General features: G+C 35.3%; 1 protein-coding gene across 1 annotated transcript in view; it reads right to left on the minus strand.

Annotated features, from left to right (window-relative positions):
* LOC138701719 (chymotrypsin-like protease CTRL-1) overlaps window positions 1-24,094 on the minus strand; it is a 270,184-nt gene that overhangs the window by 180,778 nt on the left and 65,312 nt on the right. The window contains exons 5-7 of the mRNA XM_069828920.1: window positions 10,950-11,071; window positions 7,611-7,778; window positions 1,386-1,542 (exon numbers count right to left, since the gene is read on the minus strand). Coding sequence (XP_069685021.1) covers window positions 1,386-1,542; window positions 7,611-7,778; window positions 10,950-11,071 — 447 coding nt within the window. The remainder of the gene's footprint in view (window positions 1-1,385; window positions 1,543-7,610; window positions 7,779-10,949; window positions 11,072-24,094) is intronic.

Raw genomic sequence — 24,094 nt, forward strand, 5'->3', positions numbered from 1 at the left:
GCTGAGTCAAAGGAATCACCTGAACTTCCCGTGCGTTAGTTTCGTCTTCCCTTATCCTATGATAAGAAAAAAATATAATACCATTTCTACTACCTATGTATCATTATGAGATCAGTTAGGACGTGTCGTATATGCTTATCCACAACAGCTGGAATTTAGTAAACCTTATCAAATTACAGAGATGTCATACGACCATAACCTCAATAAGTTACGAAGAGATGTAACTCATAATGAACATAAAATTTACAACACTGCCGGACTAAAAGAGTGGATAATTTTTAGTTTGTCTGTCTCTATAATATGTGAATAATTTAAATACCGAACTTGTTAAATTTAGCACAAATTCCAAAACTTGGATATTTGACACTAGTTGAATTAAAAAACCAATCTACAAAACTCACATATCATTAAAAACGAACATAGTACTGTATAATAATACGCTATACAATTTATTTGTTAAAGTACAATTAACTTACATGTAAAGTTTTTCATTTTCCTGATTAACTTTTAACACCGATTGCCCATTTGCCAATTAAACTACAATCATGTTTACTAATTTAAAAATGTCATTATTAAGCCTTTTATCTTAAATTCGGCACTACTCACGGCAATATTACCATAAATACCTTTCAGTATATAGAAGTTTTTACCTTTTGTAAAAATATTTCCAAATTCATGAATGTCTGTATGGTTGTGAAACTTGGACTCGCACTTTGAGAGAGGAACAGAGATTAAGGGTGTTTGAGAATAAGGTTCTTAGGAAAATATTTGGTGCTAAGAGGGATGAAGTTACAGGAGAATGGAGAAAGTTATACATCGCAGAGCTGCACTCATTGTATTCTTTACCTGACATAATTAGGAACATATAATCCAGACGTTTGAGATGGGCAGGACATGTAGCACATATGGGCGAATCCAGAAATGCATATAGAGTGTTACTTGGGAGGCCGGAGGGAAAAAGACCTTTGGGGAGGCCGAGACGTAGGTGGGAAGATAATATTAAAATGGATTTGAGGGAGGTGGGATATGATGATAGAGACTGGATTAATCTTGCTCAGGATAGGGACCAATGGCGGGCTTATGTGAGGGCGGTAATGAACCTCCGGGTTCCTTAAAAGCCAGTAAGTAAGTAAGTAAGTAATGTGAATATCCATGTCTGAAGTGAATATAACTGTGTCATCAGCATACTGGGCGAAGCGACAGTTTTTGTGGCGAGGGAAATCTGTCAGACAGGATTGAACTCTGAAGCTTACATCCAAAGACAAACATGGTCCAGGTATGATCTTTGCTCTAAGTTAAAACTTCGCATTCGAAGATAAGGAAGTCTGTTTCTTTTTACCCTTTACGTTAACATCTGAGTGGACGTGATGTATTCTTGCACTCACCATTTAGAAATCCGGCGCAGTATGTCTTGTCAGAGGTGAACTGTGGGTAGAAATCTCGGTCACTGAACAGGCAGACATCTTGTGCCACGATTGGCATCTTTGGCATCTTCAACTCCTCTGTTACTTTCCCTGTTTCATCATAGCCCCAGCCTGCAACCTATGTAACAGGAGATGTGACAACACAGCTTGATAATTATTGCATTTGAAAAGTCTGGGAAACGGACTGTCTTAATTACTGCTGTTGATCATCAAAATATTTAATCGATTAACGATTTGAATTTAATCGATTAATCTTTTTGATCGATTTGAAAAAATGTTTTAATATACTGTAATACACAATTATTGTTCAATTTAACTTGTGTTCGGTGATAAGTATAAGTATTAAATGTTGTATATTTAAATTTAAATCCAAACATTTCATCGAGTTTACCTCTCAAATTCTCATATGACATACACTTTTCACAGACCACAGAAAACTGATTATTTTTCTTTATCAAACTAAACACACAACCTTCATATAAAAAATCAGTACAGAAACTGCAAAACTATAGCGGTCGAAACAGAAGACTGGCCCTTATTGTAATCGAATTACCAGATTTTAGAAAGAGAAGAAGGTAGTTACGCTCTCACTTGCACACAGTGTAGACATGGCTATTTTGTAAGGAATGAGGGGGACGAATGTCAGAAAAGTATGTACCGTATTTCATATGCTAGGAAGATGAGCTGACAACAAGGTGAAAGTTTTCTTGGAAAACCATAAAACTTAATAAGGGTTTCGCATTGTGTTTCAACTTTCAATAGATGTAGACTAGGTCACTTCCTCATATCTCCAGGTCTTTCTGAAGTGTTTGTGCAAAGATTTTCCCTATGCTACCTGGTTTACAGTTAAAAAAGAACAGTACTATTGTGCTTTTAAGTAATCAATTTTCGAGAGAGAAATACTGTCGGAATATTTAGTATGAGTTTGTATTAACAAAATAATAATTAATATCAACTACGACCGATTAATTTCAATTGACTCGATTATTCGATTAAATATTTTTGATCGAATAATCTTAGAGCAGAAATTGATCGATTAATCGATTAAATCCAGGGATGTCGCTAGGGGGGTGCGAAAGGGTGCGCAAGCACCCCATAAAAAATCGGAGCACCCCTTTCTGCACCCCAAAGGACAATTTATTAACAAAATACTAGGCATAAATTATTTTGAAGAACAAAAACAAACAAAAAATTTCTTGGATGTGAAAAAACAACTATGTCCCATAGTGTATCGTAATGGATGTGATGAGCAATAATAATAATAATAATAATAATAATAATAATAATAATAATAATAATAATAATAATAATAAACAGATGTATAGTATGCGCGCAAATGCATGAGAGAACATTTTGGATTTTTTATGTACCAAATGTTTACAGCTAGCACCCCATTTTTAAATCTCGCACCCCATCTGCACCCCCTTGCTCTGATCCTGGCGACGTCACTGATTAAATCCCACAACACTAGTCTTAATAAATACGTATAATGAACTTAACATATTGGAATTCTATAATTTCAGTCATTAAATGAGGTTGAAGGGGTTCAATGAGAAAATTTCTCGTGGATATGGATCTGAAACGAGAAACAAGATAAACTAGAACACCTGTCTACCTTCAGTACCGTCTGAAAAATCCATAGTGACAGTGCCAGAGTGCCCTAAAGTTCGTAGACTAGAGTGACCGGATTTACAAAATAAAAAAAACGGGACACTTATTAAAGTTGACATGAATCCATATTTTACCTAAATATTAATTTATTATTATCAAAAACTTTCCCTAATTTGTTATGAATATAAAACCAATGCAAGAAGGAGAAAAAAAATTACGTGCAATGTCTTATCTGAAGTGATTTCTTAACAATGCAATCGAACCTTTCAACGCAAGTAAACAAACATTGATAATTGTACATAATGGCAAATGAAAAGCCTTGTAAAAATCAACAAACTGCTTCGGGATGGATCCTCTTGCTCCGACCATCAAGCCTATTTACTTGAGTTTATATTATGTCAGTGAGCAAAAAAATGAACAATCTGATGTTATTGTTGCCTGATAGCGTCATAAATTAATTACCTGTAGTAGTCTGTTAATTATTTATTATCTTAAGAACCAGATTTATTTATTAAAGAATTAAGAGATAATAATGAATCGGTTATTTGGGAAACTACAGGAGTCTTTTTTTTTTTAGCCAAAACGAGTTTATTGTGTTTCTAACGTTTATTCAATATTTATATAAATGACTTACCCTCCCTATTAGAGGAATCAAACATGTAAACAGCACTATTTGCAGATGATATAGTTTTGTGGACTTCCGGATCTTACAGACATAGAGACAAAATTCAAAATTCTGCTCTTAAAGCTCTAAATCAACTACATGAATGGAATACATCAAATTTGATGACACTCAATTTAAGCAAAAGTAACTACCAAATATTTTCACTTGGTAAAAAAGAAAGAGAATTCAATATCCAATACAATGGCCAACACCTTCCTAGGACTTATGAATCCAAATATCTTGGAGTTATTTTCGATAGTAAGTTAACATGGAGCAACCATTTGAAATATATTTCTGAAAAAGTTCGTAAAAGATTCTCTCTTCTAAAAAGAATAGCAGGAAAGAAATGGGGGTGAATACTTTGAACACTACATACAAAATGTTTATACAGCCAGTGCTGACATACTGCGGAGAAATTTTAATTACTTCACCTTTCATAAACGAAATAGAATATGTTCAAAACCAAGCTCTCAGACTCATTACTGGTGGAATCAAAACAACTCCAATAGATTCTATGAGATTCCTCATTAATATTAACAACATCAAAATGACAATAGAAGAAAAAGCACTGATTCAATATGAAAAACTTATCAGATTACCAGGAAACAATTGGCATTCATACAGTCCTCTCTGTAGATTGAAAACTCAAAAAAGTTTCATATCCATTGTTCAAGAATTAAAACAGAAAATCAATATCCCGTACTTTCAATACTTTCTGAAAAATCCATAGTGACGTGCCCCAAAGTTCGTAGACTAGAGTGACTAGATTTTCAAAATAGAAAAACGGGACCCTTATTAAAGTTGACATGAATCATTATTTTACCTAAACATTCATTATTACTGCTTATATTATGTCAGTGACTGTTGTCTGACACTGTCATAAATCAATTAGTAGTAGTTTGTTAATTATTTATTATTGTATTTATTTATGTCTTATTTATGTCTGTATTTATTAATGAATTAAGAGATAATAATGCATCCGTTATCTGGGAAACCACGGGAGTCCATTTTTTTTAAGCCAAAACGAGCTTATTAAGTTTCTAACATTAATACATGTATTTGCACATTTATAGGAGAAAGTAGACATGTTCGCCTTATTTTAAGTGATGATATCATGACTGCATTTCCCTGAAGAGGATGAAATCAAAAGATTTTTAGAAGATATATTTTCCTGGCCTAGTCATAACAGAGATGACGCAGCTCAGAGGGTGTAGTATGGGACTTCAATAAGATATCTGTGTGTTCACTTTAAAACTTTTTAGAACTTTCCTTTTCATTTTGTAATATGAAGGACGAATGTCGGTACCTATACCATTCACACGTCCCACACCGTGGCATCTCGGTCTAAGGCAGTAGTGTCGATGAAGGGGAAATAGAAATGCTCAGGCTTCCCCCACCAGTACCTCCCAAGAACCGTACCTGTTCTGATCTGACGAGCTATGCTATAAGGAATAGGTTCAGTGGCGGACATTCAATGTCATGTACAAGTCGTAATAATGTTTACAAACTTTATGTGTATTTGTATTACGTGAATGTAATACAACAATATTAATACTACAGCATATCAACACAATTATTCTGTTTTCTCTGGTGGTGATTTGGAGGTCTTTGCAGCTACGAGCCGGTCAATATCGGGATGTAATTTACTAACACTTACACGCAATGTTGCAACTAGGTTAGAATCACTTATCCTCGATCTTCTGTTGTTCTTATTGTTGTTCATAACTGAGAAGAACTGCTCGCAGACATAGGTTCCTCCAAACATGGCTAACATACGAGAGACGAGATTCTTCAGATTAGGATACTCATCTCTATCAATTAGTCTCCATAATTCTATCCCTAGTTTTCCACTGCTTCGTATCCGTGTATTATTCTGCATGTCAACGATCTCTAGCTGACAGTTCAATGGAGCTTCTTCTGGTTTGACTGCAAATGGATTTTCAAATATTAACATTTCCACATTCATATCATTGATGTCATGAAACCTGGTTTCAAACTCAGAAAAAAGCATTTCCAGAATAGATTGATACTTCGTAATACAATGAACCTTTTGGTTTACTAATGATTGGAGACGTGGAAAATGATACAGTTCTGCCTTCTGCAGCTGATGCAACCATAGCTTTAGTTTACCCATAAATGACTTAATGGCATCTGCCATATTCACGATGGAGTGATTTTTTCCTTGTAGCGCGGTATTTAACCGATTTAAATGATCACACAAATCTGTTAAGAAGGCAAGATCCATAATCCACTCGCTATCGGATATTTCGGGAATGGCAATATTGTGTTCCTTTAAGAAGGAGTCTATTTCCGAACGGATATTGTAGAAACGATGAAGCATATTACCTCTGCTTAGCCAGCGGACTTGGGAGTAGTAAGTTAAATCGTCATAATCACAACATATGTCGTGTAAATATTCTTGAAATTGACGATGCCGCAGTGAATTAGCTTTAATTAAATTAACAGCTTTTACCACTACTGACATTACGTTTGCTAAATTTGCTGATTTTGCACACAGCTTCTCTGTGAATAATACAGTGCATCATTTTCACAGAATTTCTAGGTATTCCTATTTCATTCAGAAATGCATAAAATTGACCCATCAATCCTCGAGAGTGACCTATCATAGAGGATGCCCCGTCCGTTGTTAATGATACCAATTTCTCCCACGATAGCTCATACTTGCAAGCAACCATGTGCAGTGCCTCGAAAATATCTTCACCTGACGTGTGTCCCTTTATGGGTACTAAATCCAGGAATTCTTCAAATACATTTAATTCATTGTCTACTCCTCTAAGAAATATAGCTAATTGTGCTGTATGCTTAATATCTGTGCACTCGTCTAAGGCTAATGCGTACCATGTAAGACCTTTTATCATAGATCTTAATTGGTCTTCTATGTCAGAGTTCATTTCTGCTATTCTGGACACTATTGCAGTTCTTCCTAGGCTAAGTGTTTTAAATGAATTAATCATACTGGGGCAAACCTCCTCTGCTACGGTTACAATTAAATCTTTTGCGAATTCTCCATCTGAAAAGGGCTTGTTGTTTTCAGCTATGAGCTTCGCAACTCTATAGCTTGCACGCAGAATATTGACGGGTGAAATTCCCTGCTGGTCACGTTTTTTGCTGCTATAGAAAGTCTCCTTTAGTTCATGGAGTTTTATTTTCCGTTGTATACCTGACAGACGAGTACCATATTCTTGGGAATGGCTACTCCTGAAATGTCGGTTGATATTGAACCTTGATAGTACATTCAAAGTTTTCGAACATATTAAACAATATGGTTTACCTTCATGAAGCACAAAAAAGAATTCTTCCTCCCACTCGACGCGAAACAGAGCACTGGACATCTTCAAGCAACGCCACAGGTTGTTATTATACCAGGTGCAATGATGCACGACGTGATTGACAGACTGCAGTCCGCGACTCCTACTTACGTCACATTTCGTGGAAGGGGTGAACGGAGGGGAAAGCACCGTCGTGCGCTAAACGGCATGACTGGTCTAAGGCATCCTGCCTAGGACTCGCATTACGGAATGCGTGCTGGTTTGAGTCCTCATGGAGGAAGAAATTTTCTCATGAAATTTCGGCCAGTGTATGGGACCGGTGCACACCCAGCATTGCGATGCACTTGGGGAGCTACGATAGGTAGCGAAATCTGGTTGTGAATGCCAGCTATAACGGCTGGGGGGATGATCGTGCTAACCACACGATACCTCCATTCTGGTTGGATGATCGTCCACCTCTGCTTCGGCATGAGGGCGTGAGACCAGAAGCCGGCTGGTTGGTCTAGGCCCTTCACGGGCTGTAGCGCCACGGACTATTATTATATTATACTATTCACACCCTGTATAGATGGAGAGTGAGGAACAAAGAAAGAAATGCCACATGGAGGCTGAGGTACTGACCGTGCCCTGCTGGTTGACAACGTTGGCCAGGTCGGCCTGCTGGCTGTCCCACAGGCATATGGGGCGCACGTACTTGGTGAACTGGACGGGGCTGGTCAGGATCAACAGCGCCAGGTCTGAGCGGTAGTTGGACGAGTTGTAATCGGAGTGCAGCAGAACCTTCAACACCTGCACAGCAAATGTTTAAACAATGGCAGGAGGGATATGAATCTTATGTCACCGGGGGATGAATCAAAGACTATGGAATGATATCTTTCAAAAGTTAAATGGTTAGCAGAGTCTCTATTAAAAATGTCTAATGTCATCACTGAGAAACTTACTCCATGTCTCAGTTATTTACTCTTTCATTTAAGGTAGAAACACATTATTGCCACAGCACGGCATGAAATGTGATTTCCTGTGCTGTCACGTTCTGCATTCAATGTGTGGTATTCGTTTTCTCCATTTATTTACGTTGCTCAGAATCACACTGTTCCCACGCCACGGACGCCACGTCCTCTCCTGTGTAGCACTCGTGCCATCACGTTTAGATTTTCTGTTGCACTGGACATCGGTGGATGGTGGAGAGCACGTGCAGTTTCATTATGGAGTAATACATGATTGAAAAAGTAAGGCAACATGAATTTTTGTATAATTTTATGTGCTCTAATTACAGAGACTTGAACATGAGAAACATAGGATGTGAGGAAATAGGAAGAGAATTGAATATGAGCGATGAATACTATAATTATGTCAATTTATCCAGCATTAGTGACTATCGACTGAACTAACCTTTTTATTTCCATTATTATTATTATTATTGGTACAGCAGAGTAGATATGACTATACATATTAACTACAACAAAACATGTATCTTAATTTTGCGATCTACTTCGACGAACAACATTTAATGACAGAGCAAGAAGAAGACAATGAAAACACAGCAGCAGGTGCAATAGAATTATCGCGTCCTTTATCTGCGCCATCAAGTTGCTATACATTTCCACCACAGGATGATGCTCTACGAACTGCAGGACTGTCCCCATCAACAGCACAAGACATAAGTGTAGTTACGCTCACAAATTGTGAGCCAATAATGGACAATGATTATTATCGCTAAACTATTATCAGGGTTCGTTCAGTTGTACAACAATGGATATTATTCAAGAAGCAACTTCTCGTAGATATGAAACTTCATTGAAATATTATAATAAAGAGTTGTTTAGTTTAGTCAACTGTCCGAAGACAAGTCTGAACCTCACAAGTGATACAACAAGACACTACTTATGAGGCAACTAGGCCAGGAGATAATGGGGTAGGGTGGCCAGTTCCTTTCCCCCTCCACTGCATACATCGGCGACTAGCTATATATTACACTAGTCAGACTTCAGATGCACACAAACAATTGTTCTTCCTCTGACACATATCGTCAAGTGAGATGTACTGCCTGATAATAGATGTACATATCAGCCAGAACTTTAATCAGAGGTAGACCTAATTAAACAGTATTATTATTTAAATTTGTAGCATGAATTCACTTTAAACATACGACTAATTTTTTTCTCCAGTGTTCACTGCTATTCGAAATTGAGTGTTCTGTTTCTATATTTTCGCTTTTATTAGATTGTAAATAAATTCAAATTCTTCTTTATTCATTCTAAAGTGCATATGAAAACTTGTTCCAGTTGTTTAAACAAGGTGTGAAATTCACCAAATTCCTCCGGTTTCAAGTTTATGTCATGCACCCACTTCCAACACTTTTTTTCCTGAATGATAATAGGCGAAGCCGCATTTTCGATGTTTTCTTCAAACTCTGAAGAACTGCTGAACTAATAATCCACTCACCTTCCATCTCTGCTACAGAAAAGCAACTGAATAAAAGAGCGACTGAACAGACTGTAAGTGTGAAGTAACATGGCGTGGCGATAATGTGCACACAACGCGACACAGCACGTGCCTTCCAATTTATATGATCTCACAGGAGAACACATGCCGTGGCAATAATGTGATTCCACCTTTACACACTGATTCACTGACTGATTAACAGGCAGACAGAGAGATGAGAAAGAAATACAGAAGTCATGTCATGTCAGGTAAGGTACAGACAGACAGATAGACAGATATTTGTTCGATTGGTCAGTCAGTCATGGTGAAGAAAATGTTCTCGTTACGCAATTTTTTGTCTTATTAATTGTGCTAACAAACGATTAGGGAAAATACGGGAATTTTACTTGAAGCAAGTAAAGTGATAGGTTTGGAAGTAAATCCCGAAAAGACAAAATGTATGATTATGTCTCGTGACGAAATGGAAATATAAAAATTGGAAATTTATCCTTTGAACAAGTGGAAAAATTCAAATACCCGGGAGCAACAGTAACAAATATAAATGCTACTCGGGAGGAAATTAAACACAGAATAAATATGGGAAATGCCTGTTATTATTCGGTTGAGAAGCTTTTATCATCCAGTCTGTTGTCAAAAAATCTGAAAGTTAGAATTTATAAAACAGTTATATTACAACAGGTTGTTCTTTATGGTTGAGAAACTTGGACTCTCACTTTGAGTGAGGAACATAGATTAAGGGTGTTTGAGAATAAGGTACTTAGGAAAATATTTGGGGCTAAGAGAGATGAAGTTACAGGAGAATAGAGAAAGTTACACAACACAGAACTGCATGCATTGTATTTCTCACCTGACATAATTAGGAATATTAATCCAAACGTTTGAGATGGGCAGGGCATGTAGCATGTATGGGCGAATCCAGAAATACATATAGAGTGTTAGTTGGGAAGTCTAAGGAGAAAAGACATTTGGGGTGGGCGAGGCATAGATGGGAGGATAATATTAAAACGGATTTGAGGGAGATGAGATATGATGGTAGAGACTAGATTAATCTTGCTCAGGATAGGGACTGATGGCAGACTTATGTGAGGGTGGCAATGAACCTGCGGGTTCTGTAAAAGCCATTTGTAAGTAAGTAAGGTATGTATCAGCTCCAATTGGAGCAAATAATGTTGTTAATTCATATTAGATCAGAAAAGTTCTCAGAGAATTATATGTATCAGTGCTTGTTCCTTAATCGTTATGAATGTTATGGTAAAGCAGACGTGAAAATGGCGCTGTTTTGGGGTCAATATTGACACAGCCATAAAAGGTTAGATATCTTACAACTTCCCTCTCATAAGCTGATGGCTAATGAGCAATACATGTACAGGTCTTGAGCTGTAAGCAAGGAGCAAAGAAAGCAACAATTTGGTCAGGCGGAAAATTTTCAGGTAAAATTGTAAAGGGACAATTTTTTGGTCAGTCAGTTTGTAAGGTAGCCAATCAAGTTAGGTCTATTAGACTCAACTCGCTCACCTGTTTGACTTGCAAACCACCTTCACTCCACTGGTTCAGGTGGTACTTCCCCAGGTAGACGAACAAAATCTCAGGGTCTACTGGTCGAACCACGCTTGAGCCTTTGCTTGCACAGTGGGCCGCTGAAAATAAGCAAGAATGCCAGTCCTTAACATGTGTACACAAACTGAAAGATGCTTTCAGCATGCAGTTTTTGGGTACATGTACAATGTTGTGGAAGGATATACCGTTTAGTACACAGAGTGGCGCACTTAACTCTTTCACCTTTGATAGCATGTGAAATATTTCAGATATACACAAACCGACAATTACAAGTTAAATTACATCGAAGGGACATCTGATACATGTACTGTATTTTATACATGAAATAATTTTCGAGATATTAGAGTCAACTTAATTTTTTAAAATGGGAACCAACTATGTTTTACATTGCAAATGTTGCGTTAGCACTGTCTAATAAGAACTGACCACTTTACAGACTGTTTGAATGTCACCGGTAAGAGTAAACGTAAGCAATGTCTGACGCACCCTTCCTAATGTCAAAGTTCATAATGTTGACGTAATTGAATTTATTTTATTGGGTTATTTTACGACGCTGTATCAACATCTAGGTTATTTAGCATCTGAATGAAATGAAGGTGATAATGCCGGTGAAATGAGTCTGGGGTCCAGCACCGAAAGTTACCCAGCATTTGCTCGTATTGGTTTGAGGGAAAACCCCGGAAAAAACCTCAACCAGGTAACTTACCCCGACCGGGATTCGAACCCGGGCCACCTGGTTTCGCGGCCAGACGCACTGACTGTTACTCCACAGGTGTAGACACGTAATTGAAGATCGAATACACCCATAGTACTGTACAGCTCGATTCAACGTTATTGGCCACTGTCCTTGGTTGTTTGGCTAGTGAGCTAGCTGTGTGTTGCGTCATAAGAAAGAAATTTAATCACAAATGTGCATAGGAGGGGAAGAGGGAAGGGGAAGAATGAAAATAATATCTATGCTCGTAGCTGAGAAGAAACTGTAAGTCATCATCACATTGTTTAGTCCTAGATCATATATAAAACAGATTGCTCAAGCTTATATTAAATTTAGACGCAACTGGAAAATAACGGACGCTATGCGTCGCTAGTGTCGAGAAATGAGCTTGCAATAACAAACACTAGATGGCAGAGTACCTGAACAGTACATAGAGTAATACGACTGTGGGATGACTTTTTTACGTCATGCCACCTCCAAATTTCTTTCTCATTGCAATGTGAGGTTATGTTACAATAAGACTTTGATGTGTCGCTAAATTGTAGTATACAGAAGCTTGTTTTACCCAAATTCATCAACACACATAGATGACATTTTGGTACATGGCTGATATAATGTTGTTTGCGTTCAATATATAATCTGTCATCATTTGATGTACGAAATCTAATTGTTTTTAATTTTCAGTATACAATACCTCCCTAGCAACAATTATCACAAAATACTAAAAAGAGCAGATTTGTCTGCGTTTGTTGAATGCACATCATGATGCTTACGAAAAGGCACTAATTTATTTTGTGTGAACAAGATTACAAATTTTGAATATGAAGGAAAAGCAGGTATCCCTCTTCTGAAATTTATCCGAAAGGGGAAGAATTACAACTCCCTCCCCCAAACATGTTTCCTCTTTTCTAGGCCTATATGTTTTCATTTTACAGGTGTATTATATGATGCGATATGGAAGCAGATAAATAACTGTACGTTTCTCGTCTACATTAAATTCAACGTGTTCATAACGTAGACCTGATATATTGCTTCATGTAGGCTACACAGCTGGCAGTGTTCTTTTTACGAATAAGCGGTCGTACTAATCATTTTCTTTTCATCTGAACTATTGCTAGAATATGCATTTGTGTTTTTATTTGCTCTGTATGTTGTTAAATAACTACTGAACATCGTCTTTGGTTAACAAATTGTTCTAGTATTCGTTTTATATCAGTCTTACGGTATTGAATTATGTCCATAACGTGGGCGAGATATTATCAGGCTGGAAAATTCGCTCTGAATGCATTTTTTTACACAATTTTCTAATTTTCAGCAGATTTACGATACCCTGTGCGGTTTCTCTGCCAATGCAGAGTTAATTGCAATTACGGTAATTCTGTTATTTTCCTGACACTTTTATATCCGTTCTCAAACGTACTGATTTAGATTCTTTACCCTACTGTAGGTATTTTGCTCTCTATAAATCATCGTTAGTCAAATGAAATAGCCTATAATAGTTGTTTGCAACGAATTAGTAGACAACCTCAATCCCTCCTGACCGCCTCCCTTACGAATTTCTTTCTCACTTTAATCAAATTTACTTTATACTGGTCCTTAAATTACTGAAACTAGTGCTGAGGTAGTTACGGTGATTTCTGAAGTGAAAATCGTTCAATTTATAAGGGTGAAATCAAAAATAACTTTTGTAGCCTTTCCTTGTCCTTAATTGGAAATTTGAGTAACTTCATATGACGACAATATTTCTTCCTTCTTCTACAGTTAACATAATCGCAGATGGGCATTTCTAAATGAAGTTTGTTACACAGAAACCTTTGAGACAATATTGACACTTGAAGTTCTTTATATAGTTCATCTATAAGAGTTAAATTAGCGCTGAGGTAGTTTCCTTCATACTCAGCTTATTCACCTTACATACATGAGTCTGTAACAGGTTAGGTTTGGTCAGTGCTGTCATGGTAATTTTTTTCTTGGCCATACACCCCACCCCTTGTTTTCTCCCTTGAAATATATTTTACTCTCCTCTCTCTATTTCTCCAATTGTCATTTAATTATTTTTTTTTAATATTAAAGAAGAAGTAAAGAAATTGTTTTGCTTTACAATTTAATTGTACAAGTTTGATTTAAAGAATACACCATGTAGCACCACCATAGATGCACACTTGTCTCGATGAATCTTGGAGTGTATATTTGCAGCACTTCTTGTTTTTCAACCATTATTTTATATAATTCTGGATTCCAGTGCTGAAGAGGTGGATAATTTTTGTTTATGAACATCAAACAAAATAGGCGGTAGGTACAGTAGGAACAGGAAGAGATGATCTAAGATCTGTATAGATCTCCACGTACAAAACTTAGGCACCCATATGCCGTATGGCTCCTTACAGACAAAATTTTCATTTCCCCATACGATTAATTAAAAAAAAATTGTAGGTTCCATACGATATATGGCCTCGTGTGGCCTCCATGACAGCACTGGGGTCAGTTAGTTTAGGCACTTTTACACCTTGCATATACAATCAAATGCATCTCCACAAAAAAATTCCTTATAAATTGAACGGTTTTCACTTCAGAAATCACAGGAACCGCCTCACCCAGGTAAGTAGTTAGCAGTTAATCATTTCAAAGCTCTTGTTATATTATGAAATAGCATCACACATGCTGCCAAAATAAATGTTCCCAGTGTTAAAATTACAGAGTGTAAATTTCGCTTAGGACAGTTTTTGCTCTGGAAAATTAAAGGAAACAAACAGTATATCAAACCAGCAGCTGAGATACAAAGCACCTGAAATTCGAAAGTGGTTAAAAATTTTTATATTTCGTTCTTTCTTATTTACCAGCAACAGAAGTACCGATATCAGATTTTTTGCAGAGCTAATATCAGAGGCCCCTCCTATTAGAGAATGTTTTGAATATTATTATATTCTGGAAAACTACATTGGCACATCAACCTCCCCTCCCCCCGCCTGAATTCTGGGCTGAAGCACGAAAATTTCGAAATGTACAAACTACAGATGCGGCAGAATATTACCACAATGGTCTTCAGCAAGAATTTTGTAAGACATATCCAAATATCTTCATGGTCATTATATGTATTAAAATAAAATATATACTACATGTGAAGTACCTACTAAAAATGAGAGAAATAGAAATGGGAAGGACAATAAAAAAGTGGAATGGACAAACACTAAGAAACTATTCATCTTGAATCAGTATGAACAATAAGACACTTTTTTTTGGTGTTAGTGGTATAGAATATGAAATTAAGTTGCATCAATAAGTTTTTCGAGTTTAGCATTACTTTAAGTATTTATTGTCCCCCTGTTGGAAAGATGGAATTACTTTGTTTGAAACTTGATGAAATTTTATTGTACCTTAACTCAATTTATTAAGGTACAATAAAATTCAAAATAATAACTGCAGACCATTTTAAAATAAATCTGTTGGATGTAAATTATTTCTTAATTTATTAGGACCATAAAGGTATTGTTACAAGCGATAGATTGAATCATTTTTATCTTAATAATTTAATGTAGGATGATTATTTCGGGAATTGTTATGCTCTAAATTGTGAGGATATTTTAATACTTTTTTAAAATATAAATTTGGAATATGTTTCCAGTTAGTAAAGAGTAATTCAGAGAGACAGAGGTCTCAAGCATATTTATTGACACATGCCAGAATTATTAAATATGAAAAAAAGAGTTCTTGCACTAACATACTGTTTATAAAGTAACCAAATCTTAAGAAATACAGTATATGTACTGGTATTCTATATAAAGGCATAGGAGTGAATATAAATCTGTTTTAAGGAATTCCTATTTAATATTCCTGCTATAGGAACATGACAAAATAAATACAACGCAGCATGGAAGCTAATTCAACTCTTATCGAGTATTGTTGATGAGATGTGTTATGAAGGTAGACCGAATCATTCAATATAAATGTATAAATAGGACGAATAATAATAGATTAATTTCAGTGTATGTAGTATCAAAACTGAAAGCGGTAACTAGTCTATGAATGATGTCTTAACAAGTATAAATAAAATGGACTCTTGACAAGAGACACACATTTGGCTTCAGTAATAACTAGGACTTCAAGGAATTTATGGTAGCTCACCTGTCAGGCAAAACTCTGAATAGTCAGCATTGTCAAACTATAGAAGCGCGATTAAAAAGTATTTTTTTCCCCACCCATTACATATAATTGCTTTTTTCAAGTCCCGGTAATAACATTATTAAATTAATTATCCCACATATTTGGGTGGTGCCTTTCTTTGTTTCTGACATAATTTATGAGAGTTTCTCTTTTACACTTCAATAGAGAAATACTACTTTCAGTGGACAATGAACGTGTAACTCTAATGGAACTCTAAGAACCACAGCATTAATGTTTTCTTCTTTTCTTTCATGCCCTTTAGTTTTTGTTGCAGATAATATCATGCTATTGGATAATTATACATGCACCTTTCTAATACAATTGGCATATATTTCACTGGTCTCAGAAGTAAAATTAAATGTATAATAGCTTCTCGGTGCAAAATATTTACTGAAAATTATTGTAGGATTTGAATAGAAATGTCACTTCTCAGGCAAGGTTATTCGTGGATGACTGTATAATATACAGAAAAAATTAGTGATAAATCTTATATCACCGCCTTGCAAAACTAGCTTGACGTTATTGAAAACTGGACTACAACAAATAAAATTGAAATCAATGTGAGCAAAAGTAAATCAATATGTATCCTTCTGTAAAACACAAAATTAAATTCGTCTCATATACCAATTAAATGGATCACCAGTGTCACAAGTAAACACTTAGGTACTGTATATATTTTAGTAACAAACTGGTTGAAATAAGTCACTAATATTACAAGGATAGCCTGGAAAACACTACATTTCTTTATGCGTATTCTTAAGAAAGCTAACCGAAAGTCAAAAGAATTAATGTACATAACCCATGTTCGGTCCACTGCTGTGGAGTAATGGTAGGCACAACTGACCGTGAAATGAGTGGGCCCGGGTTCAAATCCTGATTGGGGCAAGTTACCTGGTTGAGGTTTTTTCCGAGGTTTTCCCCAATTGTAAGGCGAATGTCATGTAATCTATGGCGAATCCTCAACCTCATCTCGCCAAATATCATTTCACTATCATCAATTCCATCGAGGCTAAATAACCTAGTAATTGATACAACATCGTTAAATAACCAATTTAAAAAAAGACGTCAGATAAGCAGAGGAAGTTACAAAAGCTTGTAGTGGCGAAGAATTTAAAGCGTCTGTGTTGTTAAAAAAAGGGAAGTACTACAAATGGCAGAAAAAGTGGATAGCCTATATTGATGTATTTGTTACGTGACATTACACAGGAGATATCACCACATATAGTTGTAAACAACCGTGGATATTTTAAATCTGAAAGTGTACTTTAGTGTAATTTTTTTTATTGGGTTATTTTACGACGCTGTATCAACATCTAAATTATTTAGCGTCTGAATGATATGAAGGTGATAATGCCGGTGAAATGAGTCCGAGGTCCAGCACCGAAAGTTACCCAGCATTTGCTCGTATTGGGTTGAGGGAAAACCCCGGAAAAAACCTCAACCAGGTAACTTGCCCCGACCGGGATTCGAACCCGGGCCACCTGGTTTCGCAGTCAGACGCGCTGACCGTTACTCCACAGGTGTGGACACTTTAGTGTAATCAAGTGTTGCTTTGTATAATAAGAACTGTAGGCACAGTGCATACGGTAAATCTCTATATGCATTTGAAAAGATTAGTAATCAACTTGACAGAAATGTTCGTGTGTCACAATATAATTTGTAATATTTTATTTGTTAATGGCACTGTTATTTTTATTAAAGTATGCGATTTAGCAGTTACATGTACTTCACAAATGTCTTAATTGTTTCAAAAACAACTAAATGCATTTATGACATTTGGCACAATAATATGAACATTTTCCATTTTGGCAATAAATTACGTGGCAAGAAAATGTTCATGTGTCACACCATATAATATTTAATATTTTTTACATTATTAATTATTCCTTTTCATTATGATTTTCTGTTTATATTTTGGAATGCTTACGTTAAAAAACAGTGATGTGTCTTTCATGAACTCCTAAGTATTTGATTAAGTATCCTGTGAAGATCATAGTTACTTCGAAAATGTTACGTGTATGACTATGGAATGACCCATCAGTATTGTTAGTATTGTTACAAATTACAAAACCTGAAACTGTTAGAATGGGATCAGGAGTAGTGACAAAAAATGGAATGTTGTAGGCCTACATCAACATGACTATTTTAATCCAGTTTCTAATAGTTTTTAAGGTTTGAAGGCCTTTTGAGGTAAACAGTATTGAACATGTGAGGGAAGGGCTATTTCTTGGTAATGGATTAGGCCTGTATATTTTATAATATTATTAACTATATATTGTTAAAGTACCTAGTAAATATCGTAATATGTATATTATATAATACTGTAAACGAGACAATATCACAGGCTGCAAACTAGATTATTCTTGTTTTTGTATAATTATACGAACATGTCTGAAATAAACAGGTTAGGATAGGATTACTTATATATTGTAATCAGGCTATATGCACAAATTTTCCAATATACTACTACCATAACTAAATAGGTAATGTTAACATTAATTTTCATAAGTTTTTGTGGTGCAAATTAAAATAATTCAAAGTAAAGTATAACAAAACTCTGACAACATTATAATTATGAACGTCAAATTCTCTTATTTTATTTATTTTTCAGTGTTTAGTCCCTTATTTCCCATTGTTCTTTGGATTTATCATTAGTGAAATATCAATTAACGAATAAATTATGTTATACACTCAGTTGATAATATAAATAATATTCACGGCAAATATATAAAAACAGAAGAGATAACGAATCATAATTTAGCCCACCGATAACTTTATAACATGGTCTAAAAATTCTAGCTAGATTGGCTTTGCGCGAGACTCTGCATTGTATTCTATTCAATACAAAGGCGTACTTTATCTTATCTCTCCGTTTCGCCCACGTGACAACTATAATTAGAACTCCCTCGTTCCGAACTTGCCTAGGTCATATAGGCCAATAATATTTATCCATGGTCATCAATTGTCGACAGTAGAATATCTCGTAAGCAAGAAATAATCGATTTAGACCGACCAGACCGGTTCAGAGTTCGTGTCTCTTGATGGTGTTGGTCATTGTGCCATCTGTTGACAATTATTGAACTACATCAAGCCGGCCTCGACTGCAAACCCTAAAGCCTATATAAAAGAGCTATCTGTTAGTATATATGATCTAGGGTTTAGTCAACAGACATAATGGTTAGTAACGGGACGTGTGGAATAATATCGTGTACAGCGACATGATAAGAAGCAAGTGTTAGTTGTTATGACTGCGCGGCCTGACCTGTGTGACCCAGCCTGCCAGTAGTGATGAGGAACTCCCTCTTAGTCTGTCTACTTACTTTTTACAGGGGCCAAAATCCCTGAATCAAGCTTTATATTACTCAATGCAATCCTTATTTCTTCATATCATATAAATTACTGGGTGTTCAGTTCAAAGTGTGTCATGGCTCGCTGTGTGCCGTCATATGGCTAGTCGATGAGCCTAGAGAATTCAATCTTCCTACACTTCCGCAGAGGTGTATTACCTACGTGTCAGAGAAGTTGCTTAGCAAGTACGGCGTTCATTCTGAAGAGTACTTACCAACATATAGTGACGTACTAAAAATCCAAGATGGCCGTACTTCAGTCTTACCAACTTTGAACGTAAAGCACTAATATTAATTCTTTTCAATAAATTGAACAAATTGTCAGTGGAGAGCATTTAAAAATTGTGGATGATCAGAATAAAACAAACTCTGAGAAAAAGTAAAACAATTTATACCACGAAAGATGGTATTATGTGCCATAAATCAAATTTGAAGAACAATTTAAATGGTCATGTCTTAAAAAAAGAAAAGAAAAAAAAATTATTCTTAAAAACTACATTACCATCATCACTATTATTTTCCATTTCTTTTGCTGCACATATTCCTCCTTAATAGATATAGACACGTATGTATAAATACAATTTAAAGATACAATAAGAATTGTGAAATTTTATTTTTAACTAACCAAGTAATGAAAATTTAAAAATCATACTTACTGTACTTTTCACGACCAATCTCTATACAAAAAGAATAATTAAGCTTTAATTTTGTATAATAAGGATTTGTTTCAACCAAATGAAAGGACAACTTAAGTATTTTTATTATTTCAGGTTTAATGGAGAAGGGCGATGTAATTATATATATATATATATATATATATATATATATATATATATATATATATATAATATTGTTGTATAACATTATGGAATGCTGACAAGTTGATGTATTGCAGTAGTGTCGATGAAGGGGAAATAGAAATGCTCAGGCTTCCCCCACCAGTACCTCCCAAGAACCGTACCTGTTCTGATCTGACGAGCTATGCTATAAGGAATAGGTTCAGTGGCGGACATTCAATGTCATGTACAAGTCGTAATAATGTTTACAAACTTTATGTGTATTTGTATTACGTGAATGTAATACAACAATATTAATACTACAGCATATCAACACAATTATTCTGTTTTCTCTGGTGGTGATTTGGAGGTCTTTGCAGCTACGAGCCGGTCAATATCGGGATGTAATTTACTAACACTTACACGCAATGTTGTAACTAGGTTAGAATCACTTATCCTCGATCTTCTGTTGTTCTTATTGTTGTTCATAACTGAGAAGAACTGCTCACAGACATAGGTTCCTCCAAACATGGCTAACATACGAGAGACGAGATTCTTCAGATTAGGATACTCATCTCTATCAATTAGTCTCCATAATTCTATCCCTAGTTTTCCACTGCTTCGTATCCGTGTATTATTCTGCATGTCAACGATCTCTAGCTGACAGTTCAATGGAGCTTCTTCTGGTTTGACTGCAAATGGATTTTCAAATATTAACATTTCCACATTCATATCATTGATGTCATGAAACCTGGTTTCAAACTCAGAAAAAAGCATTTCCAGAATAGATTGATACTTCGTAATACAATGAACCTTTTGGTTTACTAATGATTGGAGACGTGGAAAATGATACAGTTCTGCCTTCTGCAGCTGATGCAACCATAGCTTTAGTTTATCCATAAATGACTTAATGGCATCTGCCATATTCACGATGGAGTGATTTTTTCCTTGTAGCGCGGTATTTAACCGATTTAAATGATCACACAAATCTGTTAAGAAGGCAAGATCCATAATCCACTCGCTATCGGATATTTCGGGAATGGCAATATTGTGTTCCTTTAAGAAGGAGTCTATTTCCGAACGGATATTGTAGAAACGATGAAGCATATTACCTCTGCTTAGCCAGCGGACTTGGGAGTAGTAAGTTAAATCGTCATAATCACAACATATGTCGTGTAAATATTCTTGAAATTGACGATGCCGCAGTGAATTAGCTTTAATTAAATTAACAGCTTTTACCACTACTGACATTACGTTTGCTAAATTTGCTGATTTTGCACACAGTGCTTCTCTGTGAATAATACAGTGCATCATTTTCACAGAATTTCTAGGTATTCCTATTTCATTCAGAAATGCATAAAATTGACCCATCAATCCTCGAGAGTGACCTATCATAGAGGATGCCCCGTCCGTTGTTAATGATACCAATTTCTCCCACGATAGCTCATACTTGCAAGCAACCATGTGCAGTGCCTCGAAAATATCTTCACCTGACGTGTGTCCCTTTATGGGTACTAAATCCAGGAATTCTTCAAATACATTTAATTCATTGTCTACTCCTCTAACAAATATAGCTAATTGTGCTGTATGCTTAATATCTGTGCACTCGTCTAAGGCTAATGCGTACCATGTAAGACCTTTTATCATAGATCTTAATTGGTCTTCTATGTCAGAGTTCATTTCTGCTATTCTGGACACTATTGCAGTTCTTCCTAGGCTAAGTGTTTTAAATGAATTAATCATACTGGGGCAAACCTCCTCTGCTACGGAATTTGGTAAAAATCTATAAGAACACAAGGAAATAAATTTTCTTTTGATATTCTCCAATTTAGCCGAGTCAGTGGAAGTAATGGAGTTCCATACAACAGATGCATATTCAAGCTTGGATCTAACCAACGTATAGTATAAAATTAATAAACACATAGGAATGGAAAAAGAATAAGTTATAGACCTAATTAGACCAAGCATTCTTAACGAATGGGTATAAATATATTGCACATGATCATGGAAATATAATTTTGAATCAAGTAGGATACCAAGATCTCTAATACAATCTTTCCTAGTAATTACGACATTACTGAGAGAATAGTTAAATTTTAGGGAGATAGTTTTCCGTGAAAAGGAAATAACAAAAGTTTTGGATTGATTAATTTTCATTCCATTTTCAACAGACCATTGTGAAATTGAATTAATGTCATTTTGAAATTGAATTAATGTCATAATAATAATTAATAATAATAATAATAATAATAATAATAATAATAATAATCGCTGTAGAGTAACGGTTAGCACACCTGACTGTGAAACGATCGGCTTCCGGTTCGAATCTTGGTTGGGACAAGTTAAGACTGGTTCACAATAAAAACCGAGAACGGAAACGACAACGATAACGGAAATATTGTTAAAATAAATACATTTAAATGTGAGCATTCACAATTAACTTTCACGCTCCCGTTTCCGGGCTCCGGCAATCTTCTCGTTAATTGTGAATGTTCACATTTAAATACATTTATTTTAACACTACTGTAGCTGTACCCGTGCGTTCCGCTGCACTTATTAGAAATAAATATAAAGTAATTACATAATTAAAATAGAACATTGGGTCCAGGGAACATTCGTGTTTGATAGAAGAATAAATCGTTTAATATGTTACTTAATTTAAATTATATTTAAATAATTAAAATGCTATCATTTTGGTCCAGAGATCATTCATTTGGTGCAAATATAACTCGTTTAACATTTTTATAAATTAGTCTTGAATGCATCCTTTAATAAATCACTCCAAATTAATAGAGTTGATTGTGTAAAAATGTAAGAATTCACGATCTCCTATGCACTACTACCATAGAACGAATAAATTTGTTTTTCTTCCTACTAAAAAATTTAATATTTTGCACATAGCAGTTACGGAACAACGACACTATAATCTGAGGAGGCGGTGGAAATTTATTGTATTGTTATTTTAAAACTCTTTTATATCCTTAAATATCAGTCCTATCAAAATTTTGCCTGGAATAAAACTTATCGAAAATTATTTTTGAAGAAACTTCTGTTATGTAACATTTTTCACACAAATCAATAATAAGCGAGATATTTCGGTTTATTTAATTCAGGCCCCCTTACAACCGCCCTTTTAAATAAAGTATTTTGAATGCTACATAGCCAAAAATCTAAGTTATAACGAACTTAATTTATATTCCAATTTTCACCGAAATCCGTTCAGCCATTATCGCGTGAAAAGGTAACAAACATCCAGACAGACAGACAGACAGACATACTTAAATATCAGTCCTATCAAAATTTTGCCTGGAATAAAGCTTATCGGAAATCATTTTTAAAGAAATTTTTTTATGTAACATTTTTCACAAAAATCAATAATAAGCGAGATATTTCGGTTTATTTAATTCAGGCCCCCTTATAACCCCCTCCTTTTAAATAAAGTATTTTGAATGCCATATAGCCTAAAATTTAAGTTACAACGAACTTAATTTATGTTCCAATTTTCTTCGAAATCCGTTCAGCCACTATCGCGTGAAAAGGTAACAAACATCTAGACAGACAGACATACAAACAAAAATTTCAAAAAAGCGATTTTCGGTTTCAGGATGATTAATTATATATGTTAACACCTATTGTTTTTGGAAAAGCGAAAATTACCAGAAAAATTTCGCTTACAGATTTATTATTAGTATAGATTATTTCTCGTTGTCGTTTCCGTTCCCGGTTTACTGTGAACCAGCCTTTACCTGGCTGAGGTTTCTCGCCTCAACCCATTGAGAGCAAATGCTGGGTAACTTTCGGCGCTGGACCCTGGACTCATTTCGCTGGCATTATCATCTCATTCAGACGCTAGATAGCTTTAGCAGTTGATAAAGCGTCGTAAAGTAACTAATTTAATAATAATAATAATAATAATAATAATAATAATAATAATAATAATAACCCTCTTTTATTATCTATTGTTATGATAAAGCAAATATAAATGACACTCAGGAGGAAACGCAGAATAAATATGGGGGGAAATGCCTGTTATTATTCGGTTGAGAAGCTTTTGTCATCCAGCCTGCTCTCAAAAAACTTGAAAGTTAGAATTTATAAAACAGT

Source organism: Periplaneta americana, chromosome 6, assembly GCF_040183065.1.
Source record: "Periplaneta americana isolate PAMFEO1 chromosome 6, P.americana_PAMFEO1_priV1, whole genome shotgun sequence".
In the NCBI taxonomy this organism is placed as follows: domain Eukaryota; kingdom Metazoa; phylum Arthropoda; class Insecta; order Blattodea; family Blattidae; genus Periplaneta; species Periplaneta americana.